The sequence below is a fragment of the Atta cephalotes genome (assembly GCF_000143395.1).
Source record: "Atta cephalotes unplaced genomic scaffold scaffold00032, whole genome shotgun sequence".
Lineage (NCBI taxonomy): Eukaryota > Metazoa > Arthropoda > Insecta > Hymenoptera > Formicidae > Atta > Atta cephalotes.
The window spans coordinates 1,664,360-1,688,357 of NW_012130096.1; the positions used below are offsets into that span (position 1 = coordinate 1,664,360).

At 35.4% G+C, this 23,998-nt stretch overlaps 4 protein-coding genes across 4 annotated transcripts in view; 3 read left to right on the top strand and 1 right to left on the bottom strand.

Moving 5' to 3' along the window:
- Positions 1-3,151: 3,151 nt before the first annotated feature.
- Positions 3,152-7,574, bottom strand: LOC105621130 (microspherule protein 1). Its single transcript, XM_012202601.1, has 6 exons — positions 7,456-7,574; positions 5,011-5,380; positions 4,543-4,743; positions 3,750-4,169; positions 3,397-3,612; positions 3,152-3,241 (listed from the first exon to the last, which is right to left on the bottom strand). Exons 1-6 carry the CDS (start codon positions 7,572-7,574, stop codon positions 3,152-3,154), a joined length of 1,416 nt encoding a protein of 471 aa, XP_012057991.1.
- A 753-nt stretch (positions 7,575-8,327) lies between these two features.
- On the top strand, positions 8,328-11,606 carry LOC105621131 (eukaryotic translation initiation factor 3 subunit J). The gene is made up of 6 exons (XM_012202602.1): positions 8,328-8,491; positions 8,620-8,702; positions 9,589-9,702; positions 9,790-9,928; positions 11,177-11,344; positions 11,413-11,606. The coding sequence occupies exons 1-6, from the start codon at positions 8,476-8,478 to the stop codon at positions 11,604-11,606; spliced, it is 714 nt and encodes a 237-aa protein (XP_012057992.1). The 5' UTR covers positions 8,328-8,475.
- Positions 11,607-13,750: 2,144 nt separating this feature from the next.
- Positions 13,751-14,858, top strand: LOC105621278 (alpha-ketoglutarate-dependent dioxygenase alkB homolog 7, mitochondrial). The gene is made up of 4 exons (XM_012202746.1): positions 13,751-14,005; positions 14,087-14,260; positions 14,524-14,651; positions 14,726-14,858. The coding sequence occupies exons 1-4, from the start codon at positions 13,751-13,753 to the stop codon at positions 14,856-14,858; spliced, it is 690 nt and encodes a 229-aa protein (XP_012058136.1).
- Positions 14,859-16,433: 1,575 nt separating this feature from the next.
- LOC105621132 (mitogen-activated protein kinase kinase kinase 11-like) overlaps positions 16,434-23,998 on the top strand; it is an 11,957-nt gene continuing 4,392 nt past the window's right edge. The window contains exons 1-12 of the mRNA XM_012202603.1: positions 16,434-16,624; positions 16,702-16,936; positions 17,556-17,773; positions 17,941-18,281; positions 18,371-18,551; positions 19,078-19,226; positions 19,310-19,482; positions 19,676-19,696; positions 19,870-20,116; positions 20,261-20,380; positions 20,851-21,054; positions 22,709-22,738. Of these exons, the coding sequence (XP_012057993.1) occupies positions 16,434-16,624; positions 16,702-16,936; positions 17,556-17,773; positions 17,941-18,281; positions 18,371-18,551; positions 19,078-19,226; positions 19,310-19,482; positions 19,676-19,696; positions 19,870-20,116; positions 20,261-20,380; positions 20,851-21,054; positions 22,709-22,738 (2,110 nt within the window). The remainder of the gene's footprint in view (positions 16,625-16,701; positions 16,937-17,555; positions 17,774-17,940; positions 18,282-18,370; positions 18,552-19,077; positions 19,227-19,309; positions 19,483-19,675; positions 19,697-19,869; positions 20,117-20,260; positions 20,381-20,850; positions 21,055-22,708; positions 22,739-23,998) is intronic.

Consider the following 23,998-nt stretch of genomic DNA (forward strand, 5'->3'; position numbering starts at 1 on the left):
TAAACATCTCTCATCATATCTGTGCAATTGAATAAAATTATTTCTAAAATAAACATGTTCTTTTAACATCGCAGATTTCTAGTACTGGATCTATATTATAAAAATAATTATCCTCATTTGACGAGTAAATAAAACAGCTTGAATTCAGGACACAAAAATCTATAACAATGAATTTTTATTATCAATAAAAAGTCAAAGAATATATTTGTGACTATGATTATTGTAAGTACACGCTTTTTATTTGGAGGACTACAGTTATATCCATCTCGACAATTACAAAGAGATTATAATGCGTAACATAGATTTGATGAACTCTAAGATACAAGGAATATATTATCTCTTTATAGTCCAGATTATTTCTCATTAACCAAGCAAAGATCAAATATTTTATCCTCAATTTAATCTAATCCAAGTAACATATGACTATGACTGGTATTTATAGTTTCTCATATTTAAGACTATCTTACGCACAATATTAAGATATGAACTGCAATCAAACAGTTGCATTAATATCTTAAGATAATCTTAAAATAAGAAACAATTATAAAAACCAACCTATAATTTTTATCAATCAGAACTTATTATAAGGTTGATATTTATTAATTGATTCTTATATTTAAAAATCATCTTAAATGCAATCTTCAAATGCCATGAGCCAATCACAGACTGGCATTTACAATATATAGTCCATTTTTATTTTAAGACCATCTTAAGTAATGTCTTAAGATGTGACTCTCTGGTCAGTACTTATAATCGATTCTTTTAGACTTAAGCCAATTCAAGGGTCCTATTATCATATTAAGATAATTAATTACTATCTTAAAAATAATCTTAAAATAAGAATGGACTATGAATACTATCTCTAATTGGTTCATGACATCTTAAGACTATATTTAAGACAGTTATACACATAATGAGCTTTTTATAGACAATAAGTCATTGGCTGTGTTGTTTCAACAAGAAAAGCAGCATTGCAACTGTTATAAAATTCTTAAATATAACTGGTTTATCTATTACAATCTAAGCTTTAAGTTTTAAGGTGCAAGAAACAGGATCAATCATAGATTATTCTTCTCACATTCGATTGTGATTAATTTCTTACAACTTAAGATTTAAAACTTATAGTAATAGCTTATTATAGAAAGCTCATAAGAATCGATTATGAGTATAAGCTTATGACATCTTAAGATTATACAGGTCATAAACATTACTTGAAATGGTCTCTGTAAAAGAACAGACTACGAATACCAAAGAACACAATATGCGATGATAAGTACACATTGCTTTATTTATTTGAAAAACAGCAGCATTGTTATATCCACCTCAACGATCGCAAAGAGTCTAGAACGCATAACACAGGTGTATGCCTATGACCTAGATACTTCTTTGACATATTTGGCATATAAACCCCCGCACTTGCACGTACACGTATGCACGCACGCATAATCGCGAGCATGGGTCGTGTGTGCTCCGTCATCAGAATGTAAATGAAGGAAATAAATATTCAACGGATAGTTCTGCTACGTAAAACTGGAGCGAAAGAACCGAGCTGTCAAGCCGCGGGTTGGAGCTTGTCCGAGCATTTACGACCATGCTTCATGCCTCGGCGCTGAAACGCGCACTAACAGGTGACACCATATTTACCGAGGTTGTAAGCCATTGTTGGTCACCCTACCCCCAAGCCCCGCGGCGCGGGTACGTGTTTACGTTCGCCTCGCGACATAACGCCTCGTCGTCGCGAAGCGCCGAGCGTGCTGTGTGATCTATGATACGCGGATTTACATGCGAAGTTATTGCGAGAAACGCACCTTGCCACGCGGGGCCTTGAAGGTACAACACAACTGACAAACACACCTGACAAACACACGCACGCACGCAACACATACACATACGCATGCAGATCCCATCGTGACGAGCTGTCGCTCATCGTCGCTCGCGTTCAACGCACATGATCACCGCGATGACGACGACGACGAGGACGAGGACGAGAGTGCGTGGGGTGGATCGTTGAGATCTGCCGCGGATGATGTCTCGCAAGGGTGAAATTCACGCTCCAGAACTTACCTGCAAGTTAACATCGTTCACAACATACACGCCATATTGGACACGACTGCTTGCGCCAGTTGCGCCGTGCGGAAAAAAAAAGAGACGATAAACACGCGCGCGCCCTTTGCGGTGGAGGTGCGCACTTTGCTCCGTTCGTTATTCGTGTGTAGGTTGTGTATGTGCACATGTGTGCATGCGCGCGCGCGTCCACCTGTTTTCACACTTGGAACTGCATGCGTGCAGCGGATACTCGTAAAAATATGATGCTAATCGCCTTATGCGCTTTACGCCTCGCTTAATATAACTACGCGAGTGCTGTTGATTCGTTGTGACTCGTCGCGACGAAGCCACAGGCGCAAAAACCTCGTATGAGATACAAAGATAGAACGAGGTTTCTGCTGAAACTTGATTTTAACATGCATACTAATGACTCGAATGTGTCTCCTGTGTGTATAGAAATTATCTCGCTTTCTGAACATTCGATAAAATTTTGATGTCCTTTTTTATATTTGTATTCTCCAAACGATATACATAATGTATAAGTTTCACAAGTTTTTGCGATTTATAGAACATGTATAAAATATTCGAACATTTTCTATACATTGGAAATGTCTAATTTTACATAAATCTAATTTATTAAAGGGATATAGATGGCCGTTTATGTAATAATTTATAATTTATATTAAAAGTATGTACAGTGTGTATTATTGCTTGTACTTAAACTTGGATTAAGTATCTGTCCTTACTGTTACTTTTAATTTACTATTAATGAGGCTATGAGTGGATTTTAAAACATTATTCGCATAAAAACAGGAAAATCTTGCCTATCCAAAGAGAATATACATGAATGCCTAAAATTTCTTACATTCTTATTTGATGAGTTCTAAGAGAGAAACAACTTTTTCTTATAAAAAAAAGGTGCTTTAAGGATTAGCCATAAATAAATGAATTATAAAAGATATTTTATACATTAATAAAGATCTATGCTTCGCAAAGTATGTATTTGCTATTTTCAAATATAGATTAATATATAGATTAGTGTAAAAAAAGAACATTTTTCTAATTACTAAACTTAATATTGTCTTTCATTCTTTTTTGATATTTTTTAAGGATTTAAATTTAATTTGACAGCTTCTTGTCGTATCACAGAGATGAGTTCTTGATTTATTAAAAATGTGAACCTCAGTCCTGCAATCTGTAAAAAAAATGTATGTGTGATTAAAAATTTTTTAGTTAAAAAAATAAGTTATTACTATTATTTAATAAAAATTATTTAAGAGAAAACTCCAATTAAGTGTGTTATGCTTTATGCAATAATTATAATTACGTAAGAATTTATATAATAATTACCTCAATTACACTATTGTTATTCAATTTCATCTTATTACCAGCCAAAATTGGTCTGCTATCTACAAAAATAGGCCGTTTTCCCTCGGACGACAAAAAGAAGTCTCCATTATTCCTTAAACGGATAGTACCTTGTCGACGCGAAACTTTCCACGCTGGACCTTCTAAACCAAGATCCACGTCGACAGTATGATCTTTTGTAGAACGTCCCACACTTATCTGAACAAAGATAGAAGAGAATATGAGATATAAATCTTTTAAAATAAAGCAATAACTTATTATATATGAATAATTATAAAATATATATTATATATGAATAAATATAAAATAATTATAATCCTATGCTTGCCTCTTACCTCTCTAGATCTCATAAGATATCGGACAAGTCTTCCCCTTAAAATGGCTAAGGTTTGATTATCAAATTCTGGAGGATTGATACCTGTTACGCTATCGACAAGTACCTGCCATCTACCAAGTTCATTTTCTAATACTTTAATTTCTTTCTTGTTTTTTCTATCCGCCGTTGCCAATTCAGTATCCACTAATTCATCTTTCGGTTCCATTAATTCGGTATCGTTAATCATATCTTCGGCATCGGAAAAACTTAACACGTGTTCACCTCGTGGTAAACTTTGCACTGTCTGATCTGGCAATAGGTGATATTGTTTCATCAATTGCCAATGACTGTGTAACGCTTTCGCAGTCCTAGCTGGATAAAATGTATGTGCATTTGCTTCAAGCAATTCTTGAAATACTTCCAATGTTGGTTGAGAAGTCTGAAGAGATAAAATAAAAAAAATCACATATTCATAATGCAGTTATTAAAAAAAAAGACTAACTCATTTCTATCAATATACATCACTTTAATCTTGATTTATTCCTCTTTTTTTTATTCTTCTAGAATTAGAAAAAGATAAAAAATAATTTAAACTGAGATTAAAGTTAGTCTACATTGATAAAGATAAGCATCAGTAACTAACTTATATATGAATTATATTTGTATTTTCTATGAAAACATTTATCAAGCCTGCGTGTTTTCCTGCTGGATAATTTGTGTTTTAGTGAATTACTAGAATTGCATTACACAGAACGTAAAATTCTTAGTAATTTACCACGCATCATGTGCCACAAGAATTTAATAATACCCACCGATTTAATAGTGCCTAATAGATCCTCTTCTGCTTTGCTATATAAAGTTCTTGCTTGAATAGTGGCTATTAATTCAGGATGCAAATTACGCATAGCCTGCACAGCTACACGCGAAACTGCGCTGTCATATAATAACGCATACCATCTTTGCTGTATTTCCTGCAGTGTGAAACGACAGGAAAATTTTGTACCTCGATGGACCTTAAAGAGGACATTAGAAATAGGACATTAGAAATAGGACATTAGAAATAGGCCATTAGAAATATATTATATTTTTTCTTATCGATAGAAAACAATTGTGCCTGTAATTATGCAAGTAGTAGTAGTAAATAAAAAAATGATTATCTTGTGTTTTGTATAATTATCATGCAATATGGAATTAATTCATGTTTCGATTTTTTATTTAGATCACTTTCATACTGGCACAATTAGAAGTAAAAAGAAGATAAGGACAAATTAGATATGTACCATCCTTAAATCATTTGTCTGTTGTACGCCAGTAATTAACGCCAAGTCATCAGCGGGTTTCCATCGACCAAGATCTTTGGTGGCATTGAACGAATGAGAATGATTTTTACTCTTCTTATTCTTTCGTCCGGGATTTGAACCGCTTGGTCTGCTTGGTCTACGATTGCATCTGTCCGACTGTACCAAGGTGGTCGGAATGGGTATCGGAGTTGGCAACGTCTGCGTTGGCAAGACGTCCATGGGGCCGGCGGTTACCGAAATCGTTCGTGATTTCGACGTTGACTTGGCGCTTGTAGGAGGTGGTTGTAGATTGAACGTTGTTTCCACGACTTCATCATCAAATTTCTTGCGTTTTATCGTGCGCGAGGAGCTTTAAGGAAAAGAAAATATAAGCGATAAAAATTGTTCAACTTAGCAATGATTTATAATTTATAGAATATATAAATTCAGTTATTGGCGTTACATTATGAATTAGTGCACATTAAAAAGGCTGTTATATATAAAATATCTAAATGCAGTGGCACAATATAATCAACTTTGACGGTGATAATATGTATTCTATAATATATATTCTGTTAAATAATGTCATTATTAGATATTTAATTATATGCTTTTACATTTAACTTTGCTAACTTCATATATAGCAATTTTTATAATAGTTTACACTAATTACACAATCAATAATATTGATCAAGAAATATTTTTAAATTAGTAATACTAATTGATATTAATATTTTGACAATCTTACATGCATCAGCATTATTGACATGTTTCAGTTCAGTGAAGTTTTTGCATATATAATTACGTAACTTTATTAATTTATATGTGCTTTTTTTTACACATCCTTTACATGTTTTCCAGCAAGAGACACAGATAACACAATAAAGTTTTTGTTTGCCAATGTTAAACAAAGATGAAACGATATGTTATACTGTATTGGAATGGGAACACAATTTTGCATAACACATAATGCATAAGAAAATGAACGAATCAAAATCCTTGATTTCTTTCTTTTCCAAAAATAAAGATTCTAATTGGTTGATTTTCTTATGTATTATGCAAAATTGTGTTCCCATTCCAATATGAATAGAATATGTGCTGCTATCCTTACTTGTAGAAAACTATGTCGATATCAAATTAATTACAATGATCTCCTACGGTTAATATTAATATATTGATATATAGAATATTAACAGTGATCTAGATTTCTTGATCCTCAAGATAAATAAAAATCAAAGGTAATTTTCTAATTAGATAGAGAAATAAATTAAACATAAAATACATCATTATTAGGTATTCTTTTTTAATAAATAATAGATTCAACAATGAAATGTTTAAGCAGACAGCGAATTAAATAGAAGTAAATTTTTCTCATGAAATTCGCTTTTGTCTATCTTAATGAACATCAATTTTCTTTCAAGGAAAATTTGATCAGCAGTTTAATGGGAAGACTATTAAGACAGATTGAATTAAGCTTTAGAAGTATAAATTGCTAATATTATCCTTGATTAATTGAAAGTAACTTTATTTAATATTTTAATACTTCTGAGAAATAGAAAAATTGGTATTTGTCCACAAAGTACATAAATTTAATTTAAATTTTTTTAAGATTTTGTAAAATTTTATAAAAGCTAATTTTGGAATATTTCTTTTTTCTCTCTTCTTTTTTTTGTTCTCTCTAATTTTTTGCATTCTTTCTATTTTTGTACAAGAGATACTAAGTTACATATTGTATACTTAGATAATGATGTCATTACTTGTTTACTTTGATCACAAAAAGTTATAACATAGCAACACAGATTTATAATCTCACTTTCAATGTGAATTAACAAGATTCAGTAAGTATACTGAATTTTGTTAATTGTTGTTAATTGTTGTCGAGACTGTATAGGGTCTCGAGCTCATTTAGATCATAGATAAAAGTTCAGTTGAAGTCTCACTAATCAGAATAAAAAAGAACATTTATTCAACTCAATTATGACATCATAAATAAAAATTATCTACATTTTGATATAAATAGAAAGCAACTACTGATGCTCAAATATCAAAATAGAGATCCAGATCATCGTCAATCTACCGTCGTTAATCCATCAATATTAATCACACATCAATCATATTGGCTATTTGCAGAAAAAATAACTTTGCAAGTAATCAATCAAATAAAATAATATAATTAATAATCAAATCAATAAACAATATAATTAGTAGTATAATTAGTAATCAATCAAGTAATATAATTAGTTCTTGCCCTTAATTCCTTGCTGGATCTAAATAACCAATCATACTAAAGAATCTTATAACAGTTGCAAAGCTGCTTTTACTACTGACAATCATTGTTAATATTTGTTTTTTATTGACAATATTATCAATTGTGTAATATCCATATAACACAAGTGAATCAAATTCTCGATTAGTCCTAACTAAGCCAACTACTTGACGTCCTACCTTCTCCGTTTCGTCGATAGAGCGTCTAAAGCTGACGAACCGATAGGAATATTCAGAAACCCGTCCGTACTGTGCGTGAGTCCACTATGGTTAAGGTTAGTTGGAGTCGGTATATCCATCGTTTGTAACAAAACAAATGATCTTCAAAACATAATACACGTCGCTTGCTCTCAATAGATTTTAGCGACTAGACTTTAGTGCGAATAAATCACTATTGTCCTAATCGCCTTGTGCAGCCTTATGTTAATTCCACGTTGTTATCTGAAAATGTCAACACAATCAACACAATCGGTAATTTGACGCGAAGTGAGTCGTAGTAGAACAAAAATAGACGCAATCAACGCAATCACACGAGACGCATGACGACACTCAACGAGTATCGATTCTCGAAAAATCGATATCGAGAAAGACTTGTCATCGATTACTCGCTGATTTCGATGTTCGCAGAATTTTTAAATCGCTCTATCGTACGTAAATAAATAAATGCATGTAAATAAATAAATAAATTAATTAATCGAAACGAATGACGCGCAAGATATTACGAAAATTTATTCATAATTTCCATGTTAGAGATTACATCGCGCTATTTAACCGAAGGCTTTTATCGAACGCATAGCTTGCCGTGTATATTTTAAAACGATGGAACGTTTTTTTTTTAAAGGGAGAGATATTATTGAAATACTTTGACGAGAAAAAAAATGGCATTGCGGGGGGGTGAAAAAATCTAACCTCGCGCTAACATGGGTCTCCCGTTCTCGCAGTTTGCTTGTCGACGACCAGCGTTTTTTGCAGAACGTTCGAAATAGGCCGGAGAGATCGTGCCTGTGGATCTCTCGATCGGTCGCCACGCATGCGCAGCAGGTCTCGCTCGCGCGAGCGATCGGATCCAACGTTGGCACGCTGCTTCCTTCGTGCAGTATGGCACGCTCGATTCCGGTTGTACTCGTTGTCACCACGTTTGTGCGGCAGGTTCTCTGTTCATCCGTAGGCACGACGCACGGCGAATAATCACCGGCAGCAATGGACGAGGAATGGGGTACGTAAGGGAATAGGAGACGCTAATCGCATCTCCCCCGCGAAACGCTCCTTGCGAACCGGAATGATTTCTTGTGAGGGTGAGGGACTGACTTTTTAACCTCCACCCTTTTGCTGTGCCTCTTGCAGATGTAGACAACGTCGAGGCGAAATTTGACCTCGCGATGAGATCGAACAAGTGGGAGGGCGAGGACGAGGAGGAGGATGTCAAGGTAATGCGATTCCACATCGTTAATGCTACGCGAGGACCCTCCCACGCAAGTCCGCGTGCTGTTCCGCGAACCTAACCTATAATGAACACATGTTCTCCATACTGTGCTCCTCGTCGTGTCGATCACAGAATTCTTTCTTGTATTCTTGTTGGCATCTTTGATCAGAGCGATGTCTGTTGCTTTGTATACAGTCACAAAAGAGGGTCAAATAATATTATAGTTGTATAAGGACACGAACCAAGGAATCCTGTGGATTTGTTCATATTTAATATTTATTTTCTTATCTATATAGCTAATAGAAGTATATATTTATTATTATATATACTTCTACTTTGAAATCAAACTTGTATAGAAATGAATAAGTAAACATTGTTTAAGGATTCCTTTGTTTCGTTATTACTCTCAGAATGTAATTCAGCATTTACTGTTGTTAAATATTTTACATAAAGTATATTTATTTAGACATGTGAATCATTAAATATTAAATAATTAATTTATATTGAATAATTTATGAATAATAGTTGTTAATTTTATTTGAATTATTTCAATTATTGTATATTTTTACCAGATCTTTATTTAATGTTAAATGAATTATATTAAAATTTTTTTGTATTAAGATATTTATACATCAGGGGGAGGGGGGAGGTTCTAATATATACTACCCAATTTTATTATATGATAATATGGTACAATATCATTTTGTATATATATATATATATATAATAGATCTTGTTTTTTTTTAGTTGAATTTTTTGCATGATTTATTTTTCCTTTTTTCTCTCCATACTGGAGAAAAAGAAGAAATGATGAACAGTGCAAAAAAGAACAGACTTGTTGATGATAAAATCCTGTTTCATTTATATACACATATTAAATAACCTAACAGGACAGCTGGGAAGATGTAGAAGAAGAAAAAAAGGATGTAGAAAAACCAGCAGAGATTCCAAAGGCAAAACCGAAACCTAAAAAAGCCCTGGCTGAAAGGATTGAGGAACGTGAGGTTTGTTCCTGCTTAAGCTACAATATTGTTTTTATCTTATATAATTTTACTTATATTTTTATATAATACATTTGTATGAAAATTCAGAAAAAAGCACGGGAAGAAGCTGAGAGGAAAGCGAAAGAAAAGGAGGATGCACTTACACCTGAAGAAAGGCGAGCTGAACTGTTAAGGCGTCAGAGGTTGCAAGAAGAGGCAGACTTACGACTGGCGATGGAAACTTTCGGTTTGTCGACTCTAGTAGATTTTAGTGATCGTAAAAAAGATAAAAGAGATAAGAAATGACTTTTTTTAATGATCTGACTGTTTCATATTGTGAATTGATAGCTTCTTATTTCTAACATAGTAATTTTTATCTGACATCTAAAATAGATCTCTTTTTTTTTATCAAAGTTATATTAGGCGTTAGATATATTATTTAACCAAAAATTTTTTATAAGATACATCATTTTTTTATTACCTTATATATTGTAGGCGCACATTGTCATTGTAATGTTACTTAGCTGAAAGAGTACACTTTCTAATTATGCATGGGACGTATAAGCAGTTTTGCTTTGTAACAATAATAATAGCTATTATTTTTATATAAGTGTGACGTTTGACGAATTGAAAAAAATATTAATATTAAACTAATTATTTAAAAATTGTGACGATATACCAAGTGAATTGTTATCAGGAGACGGTAGTATCTCGGCGCTAAGCCAAGCGTAATGACACTACCTATATATTACATTAAATCGTACAGTATTATATATAAAAAGAAATATCTTTAAAAAATGCTAAATGCAACACACATACATACACACGCATTATGTACATAATGTTCTTATGTATTATGTACATAATGTACATAATCTTTCTTAATATTTTTATTGATATTAATTTAAGAATGTGGCATAATAGCTTTACATTATTGTAATTATTATAGCCACGATACAATCTACAATCGGTTTATCATAGGAACTGCAAACAGGGGCAGACAGACAGAAAGAGAATATACAAGCATTTAAACTTATTACAAGCTCTACATTTAAATTTATTACTGATGTTGTTGTATTTTAATAAAAGTTGCTATTCTATGCAATTTGTTGTGTTTGCATCAGTCTTTGTAACCTTATCTCATCTGTTATCTGTCTCCTGTACCGTTCCTGATTGATTCTTTTGATGCATATATTGTAACATGTAAAACTGTCAATTATGAGTCATATGTCAGATATATAAACCTTTATATCTCTTAAAAATAGTATATAAAATAGTATGCATTTCTTCAGAGGTGCATTTCTCTCTGCAGTTTTATAAAGTTTATTATTACATGCTCATGAGCAACTTATCAATGAGTTTTCACAAAATATCTTAGTAAATCTAATACATATTAGCTTGATATGAAAAATATTATGTTACTTATATATATTTAATAAGAAATATATTAATATTATATGTATGTACATTATTACATGACAATTTTGTGTTGTAGGAGTGACAGAAGTATCGCAAAACGAATCGCTCGATATTATGGTACCAGATACAAAAGAGGAATTTGAGCGATATGGTGCAGTACTGTCACAAAAAATTAATCAATTTAACAAACACGCAGAGTTTCCACCGTTTGCAGAAGAACTTATAAAGTCTATTGCTCTTAATTGTTAGTATATTTGTTAACGATCGATTCTTTCAGAGGCATTTTATATTGAAAATATCTTTTTGTTCTAGTATCGTCAAATTACTTGAAAAAAGTGAAAACTATAGTTGACAACTTACTTATTGAAAAGCAGAAGATGGAGAAAGGTGATAAGGCGAAAAAAAACAAGGGGAAAGGAAAGGCCAAGCTCAAAATCGAGGGTGACAACACCTTGTTGAGCGAATACGGTGATTATGTATATGATGAATATGACGATTTTATGTAGCGACTTTTCACATATTCATACATTCTAGTCGCCTAAATACACGCAGAGGAATATTAATTTGCAGAATTTATACAGAAACTTTATATTTGTAATTTCTGCATATTGAATTGTAACCAAAATGTACAACGGTTTAATCTATATCCATGATATCACACTTAACAAGATGAGAAACAAAAAAAAGTAGAAGTGAAAGCTAGCATTACAATATTATCGGCGGAAATGCTTAACAAATGAACACTTTCCAACTGTAGTGATGTCACATTCACATGCAGTTACTCTGGACAGTTGGAGATTCTACGACTTACTGTTGAGTTTTATTGGATTTTTATCCGTGCGTCCGTCGTTATCAGATTTTCAATTTTGATGTTGATGTCAGTAACGATTTTAGCTTATAAACATTGAGGTTGTCGCGCAACGCGCGATTCTAACTTATTGATTGTGCATTAACATCGGGCAGTGAAGGATAGAACTATATTTAGTCTTTGAGTTGTAATCGCATCTTAATCTGTTAAAAGGAAAAACTTTCCCATCTTTATATAGCTGCATCATTGCAGACTAAACTCATGTAATTATATTGTGGAAGTTTTATATAACACAGCTTACATATTCATAATACCTACACACACGTACTTTTATTGAAGAATGATTAGAAGTTGATTTTGAAAAGAGTATATTCCTAAATAAAGGTTGATTATAAATTATCCGCCTCTATGATTCTTGCTCATAATTTATACAATTGATTGTATATTTTACTGCAGAGAAAAAGTATCTTTTATATTTTCTCTTTCAACTGCGTTTCTCCATTTATAGATGGTATCTTTCGGCTGTTGATAAAAAATTGTCTAGATTGCTCAGCCTAGAGAAATTAACGCGTGTGCATTGCAATGTACGCAGAAATGGACGATATGTATTTCGGGGATAGGGTATCGCAAAGATGTTCATAAAACATGTAAGGACGCAGCATTAAATATCTCGATATCAGGAAACTATTTTCTAGACCGAGTCAACTACGTGAACAATTCCTGAGATCTTTCACGGTATTTACTGCTGCGCAGAAATTGATATTGATTTAATAAATATCATTCATTTGATTCTCATCGTTTTTTTTTTAATGTCTCGCAAGCTTGCAGCTTGTTGGATAGTTGATTGAGTGAATTCTCAATGTTAAGTCAACCCTGTCTTTACATAATTCCCTTCATTTTGTATCATTCAATTTTGATTTATTTCTCAATCTAACTTTAGTTAAAAATCTAATCTCAGTTTAACTTACTTAGAATTAGAAAAAGATTCTTTTTAATTCTTAAAATTAGAAAGAATTTTAAAATTTTTAGAATCAAAAAGATTCTTTATAATTCCTTCTAATTTTTAGCATCAGAAAGAATGTTAGAAAGTTATACATTGATGAAACCAAGCTTTATTATTAAGATAAAAAAGAATCTTTGCATATAATTCGTTCTAAATTTATCTATAAACATATCAAAATAGCTAGATTAATAAAGTAACCAAACTCGCTTAACGAACTTCTCTTTGCTTGTCTGAGAGTTAGGATGAAAGTATGAAATCAGTAATTATATTCACTTACTGGTGAGTCTATACGTGTATTAATTTCACCAATAAAATACGAGAATTGGAGACAATTGGTTTTATTAGCACGTGTATGCGCTTATTATGCTAATTGGCAAACGACTTAACCTCAAAATGTCAAAGAATGCCCAATATTTTGCAATGTAAAAATATCATTAAGTCTGGCTTACAATACAATAAATAAAAACCATAATATTTAAATAAAATTTTACTATTTTCAATTTTATTTAATATATAATTAATTTTATTATAATTGAAATCAATTCAAAATAAAACATGATTTTACTACTAATTAGGACAGTTTTTATTTTTGTTTATCTTCAATTTTAATTAAATAATAAAAGTGTTGAACTGTATACAATTACTAAATTTTACGCTTTTTCTGTAAAATATTTAATTGTAAAAGAAATGAAGTCTTTTCTATTTGCGATCTGTGAAAAATATATAACCTTATAATACAAGTTGATTTGTGAAAAATAAAGAAGAATTATTAAAACAACTAATAATCTCAAATTTATGTGATCTTTTAATTATTTAATCAAAAGATTCCAATTTAGGAAATGGCGATAACTATGCGTTTCCTATTCCGCAATATAAACAGAGCGTTTTATTGTTCGACCTCCAAACATAATATCAATTCCAATTCGGAGAAAACAATATCAAGTAATAACGCGATTAAGGATTGGAGAGTGGAGCTGTACGACACCATGAAAATTCTACCGAACTTTATCAGCAAAAAAGAGGAAGATATCCTGATACAAGAGGTTGATCCCTATATGAAACGCCTGCGCTATGAATTTTCCCATTGGGACAATGTTGGTAAAATATTGAATATCATTGTACTTCTATATTTAGATTGTTTTGTCTTGAATTGTCAATATTTTAAATCTTTGCAGGCAATACATGGCTATAGAGAAACCGAATGGAAGACGTGGAGCAAAGATAGCTCTCAGATTCTTGACAGAGTCCGTAGAAAAGCATTCTCACCAGAAATGATACAGCTTTCGCTCGTACATATATTAGACTTAGCTCCTGAAGGCTGGATAAAGCCACATATTGACAGTATTAGAGTAATGACCCATTATTTTTCTTCAAGAACTATTTTTACTATTCACTTTGCTCTTTATACCTATTTTGTTAATTTGGATAAAAATCAATTTTTTATTATTTAAAGAAAAGATTATAAGAGAGAAATTGAAACAATTTCTACCAGTTAAATTAATTACTAATAGAATTCAGAAGTAGTTCTGATTGAAGTCACTTTCAACAAGATTTTACATATCTTTAACACGATTTGTTCAAATTCTTACAAATGTATTACAAAATTTTACAGTTCTGCGGAGGTATTATTGCAGGATTGAGTTTGCTGAGTGACAGCGTAATGAGATTAGCGATGGAAGGACATGAAAAGGAATGTGTCGCGTGTTTTCTATTGCCAAGGAGATCGTTATACATCATGAGGTTCGATTTATTCATAATTTTTATCGTGGCTTTCCTTAATTATTATCGAGAGATTTCATAAATATCATTTTTAGTGGCGTTGCGAGGTACAAATACAATCACGAAATCCTCAAGTCTGAGGAATCGTACTTTGAGGGACGACATGTACCAAAAGGCAGACGCATTTCTATAATATGCAGAACCGAGGCTGATCTCGAAGTTATTTAATCTAATCGATTACGTCATCAATTCATTGTATAATCTAGATATCATAGTGTATCAAAATATCTCTGTAAATATTTAAAGTTCAATTGCTATAGCAAGAACAAATAATTGTTTGAAATTGATTCGAGTTACACCGACATGGAAAATTAACATTAAAACGCATTATTTATATTTAAAGCAGATAATTATATTAAAGGCGGATGCATTTCTATAATATGTAAAAGCGAAACTGATCCCAAAGTTACTTAATTTAATCGATTACGTAATCACGTAATTTAAATATATCAATATATCAAGATATCTTTGTAAATATCTAAAGTTCAATTGCTATAGCAGAAATAATTATTAATAAAGTATGCTGTTTGAAATTATTTCGAGGCACCGTCATGGAAAAGTGTCATTAGAATTCATTATTTACATTCATATTAACTCCACTTTGTATGTGCATTTATAATATCGGAATTCGCGTTCGATCTCGTCACTTGAATTTCCCGCCAAGATGGCTGAATACGTGATTTCGAGGAGATGGCGCCGCCGTCGGAAGCGCAGAGATTCAATCGGTGTGGCGGCCGTCTATGGGAACGTCGCTCGTCAATGGCGGGGCCGTCGTACGAAACATGGCGTCCGCGAGGTTATTGCTATGAGTGCTGCTCCGTTTTCTATTGTTAAATGCGGCATCGTCACGCGGTCTCCGGTCTGACGCGGAGCGTCGTGTCCTCGGGGCCGGCGAGGGCGTCTGCTTGAATCCCGCTGCCATCCGGGTTTCGGGGACCGCTCGTAGACGCGGTTGAATCGAGCAGCGAGAGGAGATACATACAGGGCCCCCGTCAACACAGAGTGGGCGCCTGGGTATACACACCCTGACGCGCGGGATCAGCCTGGGGCCGAGTTCCGCCACGCGATCTTCATCGTCCCGGCGGAGACAGGTTCATCGTTCCCGCGGACCGCGACCCCGCGGCAAGCGTCCCCCAGGTAGGGCGAGTGGGGCCCTGTGCGCCGCCGCTACCGCCGCCGCCGCCGCTGCCGCCGCCGCCTCCGCCGCACACACGGACACGCGCCTTCAGAATGCCGGTCCCCACCGTGAGATTGTTTTTGTACACGGGGTGGTAGGGACACGAGCTTGGGAGATCCAGAATATTCTCGCCTCGTGGCCGCCGTCGTGAGAACGCTCTCTCCCGATCTCCGATGGAAAGCGGCACGGTAGCACCAACGTGGTCGCGCATTATCCGATTTCGCAGTCTTAGTGCCTACGACCAACCCCGAACATTGAGGAGGCCAATATAAACACGGCCGACAGTGTTCCGGAGGCACGGGACCGTGTGTCGTTATCGAGGATGCGTCCAACGACAGTAAAACGACGATAATATTCATAACATATGATCCCAATGTATCCCCACTATTGGGTGACAACAAGGTAAACATTAGACAGAATTAGTAAGAGAAAACAGTGAGTATCACCCTAGCGTCTTACTTCTCCACGTTGCGTGAAACAAAACAGCGGGATATCGTCGTGCGCGCCAAGAGAAGACAGAGGTGTGATATACGCAGAAGAGAGGAGTAAGGAGAGTGTTGAGCCATATGCCGCCAGCCGGGCTATCGGCAAGAGGCTTGTCTACCTTGATGGACCACGGACAACCAGATGCTCGTCATCGGAGCGAGCGTTTCCTACTCTACTCAGAGAATGGCTCCTCACATCCGCATAGTCCCAACACGGCCAACTCATCGCCACGGTATCAGTACAACAGCAGAACCAATAGTCATACCACTAGGTAAAAAGGATAGAATCTGACATCTACAGGTATTGTATCTATTAGTAACTTGTGCATTCGACGATTTCTTCTTGCAGTTACGGGTCCATATATGGACGTACATCTAGCAACAATATGTCTGATAGCAGCGTTTCTGACACGCATAGTGGCGGAACTGCTAGAACTGTCTCTCAACAAACTAGTCCATCCCACGGCACACATTCCTCTTCTCAGTCGCGGCAGGACAACAGCATCACTATTTTCACAGCCCTCTTTGATTATGTCGCTCAGGGTGAAGACGAATTATCCCTGCAGAGAGGAGAAACTGTTGAGGTGACTTATGATCGAATTCAATTGGATGCATTCAGTATGTACATTAAAGCCATCATACACAAATTGACATAAAATGTGTGTTAGTAAATGTAAATATAAAAAAAAATTAATCGTTAATATGTTTTATTATGCTATCAAGTAAAAATCTATATTTTATAATTCAAAATTTTACATTTATGCAGATTAAATCAGTGCACAACGGCTTTAATATGTACAAGTGCCAAGGTTGATAAAGACTAATGTTTGTTTTTAAAAATAAAACATATTGTGTTTCTTTTTAAATATGTTTTTAATGCTTCAAATATGCTTTAAACAGTATTATAAAAAAAAACACATATTAAAAACATTAACTAAATTTTAAACTGTTTAAAACACGTTTAGAACATATTTTTTACCAACCCTGACAAGTGCATACTAGTGCATCAAACTAAATTCGCTATTATTTTTATATATCATGTAATTATTATATAGCATAATACTATTATAGCAATATACTATTTTCATAAGAGAATACAATATTGTGTTATATTGTTGTTGTTATTATTATTATTATTATTATTATTATTATTATTATTATTATTATTATTATTATTATTATTATTATTATTTCCTCCAACAGGTTTTATCGAAGGACGCCAAAATCTCGGGTGACGAAGGATGGTGGACTGGAAAAATTCGTGGAAAAGTGGGAATTTTTCCGGCAAATTTTGTCGCAGAGGCAGAAAGCATCGACCGAGTTTCGTCGGTGATCGATAAAGTCCAACCGATTGAGATCGACTTCGAGGAGTTGCAATTGGAAGAAGTTATAGGTGTCGGAGGATTTGGAAAAGTATACAGGTATATGTACAAACTAATTTATAAAATGCAATATCATTATTTTTAAAAAAATGTTTTATAAAAAGAATGCCGATATATTGATTCTAAACCACTCTAAAAATAGTTTCAAGCTTTATATAAATTTCATCGCGAAAGTCTTCTTTAATAAATTTGTTTATCATTTCTAGGGGCTTTTGGAAAAAACGCGAAGTTGCTGTGAAGGCTGCACGCCAAGATGCAGGCGAGGAACCTAGTGCAACATTAGAAAACGTACGACAAGAAGCAAAACTATTCTGGTTGTTAAAACATGAAAATATTGTGCAATTGGAAGGAGTGTGTTTAAAGATGCCCAATATGTGTCTTGTGATGGAGTATGCGCGTGGCGGCAGTCTTAACAGAGTTCTCAGCGGCAGGAAAATAAGACCCGATGTGTTAGTCGATTGGGCGATACAGATTGCGAGAGGAATGGATTATCTTCATAATAAAGCTCCAATAAGTCTTATTCACAGGGATCTAAAAAGTTCTAACGGTAAGATACTTTGATATTAAGGATGATAACTATATTTAGTAATAAAACAAATTGTATTTTTATTGTAAATAACTTTATTATATCGACAGTATTACTAAGTGAACCGATTGAAAATGACGACTTCCAATACAAAACTCTAAAGATCACGGACTTCGGTTTGGCGAGGGAAGTTTACAAAACGACTCGTATGTCTGCGGCGGGCACATATGCCTGGATGGCGCCGGAAGTTATTAAAAAGAGTACTTTTAGCAAAGCCAGTGATGTATGGAGGTCAGTTCTAAAATTATCAGATTTATTATTATAAAATTGCAATTAGCATTTAACCATGTTCCGTTGCGCTTGTAAGCATCATTTACTCTTTATATTTAATATTTGATAAACAACAAGGATGAAATGATGCTTGCAGTGTATTAGTATGAAAACGGAACACATCCTACATTACTCTTCTACTATTTTTTTGACTTGATTACTCGCATGAGATGTTTCTAACATCTTCTGACTTCTATATTATATCTCAATTATTATTGTTCTCTTTGATGATTTACAATTAAATAAATATTGGTAATATTCTATACTTTAAATAAAGATAAATGTAAATAAATTTTAATTGTGAAACAATTTGTACTAAATGTAATAATGTGCATAAATAATATTTATACATTTAATGATTTTGTATAAAATCAGTCTTAGACATCCCACGCAAATAATGAAATTAAAGAAAATAATTTTTTTTATTATTTTTTAAATGTGCTTGCTTTCCATTAAAATATTTGAAATATTTATTGATTATATGTAGCTATGGCGTGTTACTGTGGGAACTTTTGACTGGGGAAACACCGTATAAGGGTATCGATGCTTTGGCTGTAGCATATGGTGTCGCCGTCAATAAACTAACTCTACCTATTCCATCTACCTGTCCTCAACCATGGAGTCTTCTTATGGAAGGTAAAAAAATTCGTAAATAAGCTGTTCTTTCTGAAATATTATATACGCGTCTTGGAGGAATATAATACTAAAAATGATCACAGCATGTTGGGCATCGGATAGTCATGCTCGACCGGGATTCACGGATATTTTAATCGCTTTGGACGAAGTGCGCAGTGCATTCGCGGCAACGCCACACGAATCTTTTCACACAATGCAAGAAGATTGGAGGCAAGAGATTGAACAAGTTCTGCATGGATTGCGCATGAAGGAAAAGGTATATGTATAGGTATTTAATAGGACACGCTAATTATTTATACATTCATGTATTAAATTATGATATCTCCATATATTAACGGTCATAATGGTGTAAATTATTATTTTTAAATTATATATGTATATATGTACATGTGATATAAATATGCATAATGAATAATATTTCCAATCGTTATTTTAAATGCTTTGCAAAGGCATGCCGTTCTTTAGAAGAGGTAAGACAAAAGAGTTGGTTAAGATATTATTGTTATAGAAAGAATTATATAAATTACACGTTCATTTTTTTTTATTTTCTATTAAGTAAAAATACATCTAATTATGGTAAAATAAAATACAATTATGTTATTTTGAATAAATTAAAATCTGACATATTTCTTTTGCTCACAAGGAGCTGCGCTGTAGAGAAGAGGAACTGACAAAAGCACAGGTGCAACAGAGACAGCACGAGGAAAATTTGAGACAGCGAGAACAGGAATTAGCTGCGCGCGAGATAGCTATCTTAGAGAGAGAGCTCACCGTGATGATCATTCAACAGCAAAACACGCCTACGCCAAACAAGAGACGCGGCAAATTTAAGAAGTCGCGATTAAAATTAAATAAAAAGGAACCTGGGAGCAACATTAGTGCTCCTTCGGGTAAGAATATTTACTTTATTATGTTGCAATCTATATCGTGCAATCAACGGATTTCTTACAAATTTTATCGATAAATTATTATATTCTCTGCTTGGAATATACATAAAAATAGAATTGTAAATCAATTTTGAATGTATTGTTTAGATTTTCGTCACACGATCACCGTTCAGGACACAGCCTTAGATCGAGGTAAAGTGAGGAATCCATCGAGACCGAATAGTCCACCTGGATCACCTAGCATTCCGAGGCTCAGAGCGATCGCATGTGAGTAGTCTTTTACTTTGAAATACCGCTTCTAGTAGTACCGTGATTATGATAATGTACTATGCAATATGAGTGACTTTACGAGCGAGTCAAACGTATTGGAATTGTAATCGAATAATTTGAGTGTAACACTGTTTGTTCGTGGTAGACACTTTGTATTTTTATTCGTGTCGATATATATTTTTTTCGGCATGGTGTGCACAATTATTGTTTTTATATATGAATACTCTTCCATTTTATTTTCTATTCTTTGCAAAGACCACGATTACTTTGAGCTAATGTATTACCATAGTATATACTTATAAATTGCTGAAATTAGCGTGCACAGTTATATCGTTTGACAGTCGCTTTACGAAGAGTATATCCGTAAAGAAGCTTTACCTCCGCGCCGAATAAACGAAAGAGATGAGAAGAGTAGTTAGTAGTATCGTAGTGAGTAGCACTTTGTTTCTTTTTCTTTCCCCGTTTAGTACCGGCGGACGGAGTTAAGGGTAAGACATGGGGACCGTCGACGCTACATCAACGTGAGCGCGGGGCTATTATCACTCAGCCGCCGAATCCCGCCTCTCCTGGCGGCAAACGCTGGTCCCGTTCCGCGCCAGATCTCGAAAAGACACCTCTGCGTACAGCCCTGTTGGCGAGCGCGCATCGCTCCCCGCTTCTACAGGAAATAGGTAACCCTACCACCAAAAAATTGTACTCCTCGGCCAATAACCTGATAGACAATCAGCCAGGATGTAGTAGCTATAACGATATGCCGCAAAACTCGCTTGACATCGTGCTGGGCGCGTACTGCGCGCCTTGCAACATAGGCGAGGACTTTGTCATTCTGGACAACGACATATACGAGTCTGTAGTTGTGCATAACAAAAATCCCCCGAATAATCTTAAAGCCCACTTCTCAGAGGAGCCTTCGATAATCAACGATGATTACCCAAAAACGGTGGGTCATCGCGCGGCCGCTACAGTTTCGAAAGCTACGTCACCCAAGTGCCAAAAGCTGCCCGAGTGGGAGCCCTCGTACTCCACGAATTTTGTGCAGAACGTGGCATCCACTCTGGTGGGTACCGCGAAGCGGGTCAAGAGTAAGAAGCGCGAAAGGAGTAAATCGAAGGAGTCGAAGCGCAGGGACAGTTCGGAATCGCGGCTGGCGTCCCTAGCTGATTTCTTCCGGTCGCCATCCGGCTCGCGTAAGAGCTCCCTGAATTCACCGCGTAGCGGCGAGAGAAAGAATTCGGTAACTATCAAAATTAATGACTACGACGGTCTGGAATCGAGTCCCGAGAATTCTATCGGCGGCAAAAGCCAGCAGTCTCAGCACAAGTCGCGCCTTTCCAAGAGTCCGCTGAGGGTATTGAACAAGATGAAGACGTGGGGCAGTCGGGACGCGCTCGACGACAAAACCGCTATGGTTAAAGTGGAGTACAGCGTCCTGGAAAACGTCATATCTATACCGCAACTAAGCCATCGCGATTCGAGTGAGCAGATATTGGCCAACGTCAGTGTCTCAGTGCCTAGATTTCTCGCGGCGAACTCACGCGAAGGAATAGACTTCGAGAGTCTCGAATCGGAATTGTGCAATTTCGATTCGGAGCATTCGAACGACAGCTCGAGGTCAAAGAGCTCGTTGGGACCGTATCACGAGACGACGGGCTCCAGGCATAAAAGATCACCGATCGCATTCGAATTGGACGCGTCGCCTGCGAAACCGGTCACCGCCGCGTACCGTTTAGATCACGGCATTGAGATGAATTCCTTTTTACATCACAAGTCCAGAAGTAACGAATACTTGCGCAGCTGCGACGGCGACAGCGTCGCGCAAACGTCGCCTGGTGACCTTCAAGAGGGAAACGATCGTCAGAGCCCGCGTGCCAATTACAGTCCAAAGAGAAGTCTGCCCGCGTCTCCCCCGGATCATGCCAATCTCTGTCGCTCGCCCTCCGAAGATGCCGACGTCGTGTCTAAGAATTTCGCTGGCGAACAATTTTCGAGAAAGGGTGACAAGTAATCGCGCGCGGCTTCGACGAAACGGATGTACTCCCGTGACTTTTTTATACAGGGCGTTCCGTGGCGTGCCCGCGCTGTTTCTCTTAATTCCAAAATTCGGATTCCACTTCCCTTTTTTGGGACACACGTGCATAGTATCCGTGATTAATTACAAAAGAAGCGCGGCCGAATTACGAATGCCCTGTATTCGACGAGAACGCAAGTAGAGCCTGCAGCTCGAAACGCATTTCGGATGGCATGCCTCCTTATCCGCCGCACTTTTCTCCTTACATGGTATTTTGAATGACTTCGTACTGATCGTGTGTTTCTATTCTATCGCAGGCCTCTCTGAGGAAAGCATCTACCATACCCGTAAGTTTTCTCTTCACGCAACGTTGTTAATGTCGTATTTCACTGTCTCCTCCACCCTATTTCCTTCTACTTAGACTTTTACTCCGAACTTTATTCTTTTCTTTCCTCTCTCTTTTTTTTTTACCGAATGACGGTTTGTATTGCGTATTGTAAAGCTAAGGCAAGGATCTCAAAGTAGACAATGTCTTTTTACTTTCATAACTGAACGAAACTTTTGCTATGAAGCCTCCTTATCACGTAGTTATTAGTTAGTGCTTAGTGGTTGATCACATAGTGATAATGCATGTGTACACCGATCTTTTTTTCATTGTCTCTATCAATTTCGTTTGTGGATGACGCAATTAGATTTTGTTCTGGATGAACTGTACAGACTTCTCGTGGATCGAGTGATACTTTTGTTGCCCCGCTATGTCTCGCGTCCAATATATAATGTATTCCCAGATCATTTTATCGGGATGGGACTTGGTCTCCTATGCAGCGTGAACTTATTCAGACTTGCGAGGTGGTTTGGATTAGATTCGATAAGGGACCAGATTTAGAAATTTAAGTTAATCCCCCTCTCCCCTGCTCTATGACGAGAAACGCGAAGAAGCTGGTGCATTCGAGAGCCCAAAGTTGCCTCGAGAGACGGAATTGAAGGTACATTTAAGCGATGAAACCAAATCCTTAAAACGTTTATACAAAGGGCACGGACTCGTTTCTTTTCTTTTTTTTTTGTATCCTCACCCTTCCCACGCGCTATATAATTTACGAATTATTTATCCTAATTTAAGCCGATGTGATACTCGTAGTCCGAGTAAGCTAAAATCTAATAAGAATATTAAAAAAAATATATATTATATATGTATATGTATACACACAGTCTTTCTGGTGTTGGTTCTTTTCTGATATTTATCTGGAAGACATAACATTTCTAACAAGCAGATCTAACAGCCCACTACTACGCGAAAGAGAGTCACACGCTTCTATTACCGCAAAGTTCAATTTTAACGGTACTTTTACATTGGAGCGTTGTCAAGGTTGTATATCTGCATAGTCATAATTTTATCAAACGAAACAAAAAATCAAAATTACATCACATATATATATATTGTATAGATATATGAAGAGAGAGAGAGAGAGAGAGAGAGAGAGAGAGAGAGAGAGAGAGAGAGAGAAGAAGAAGTAATATATTATTGTTACGTTCCTTTACTTTACGTTTCGTTGTTCGTGTGTATAGTTAGTAGTACGTTAGTATAATTAAATTTAATTTAAGTTTAA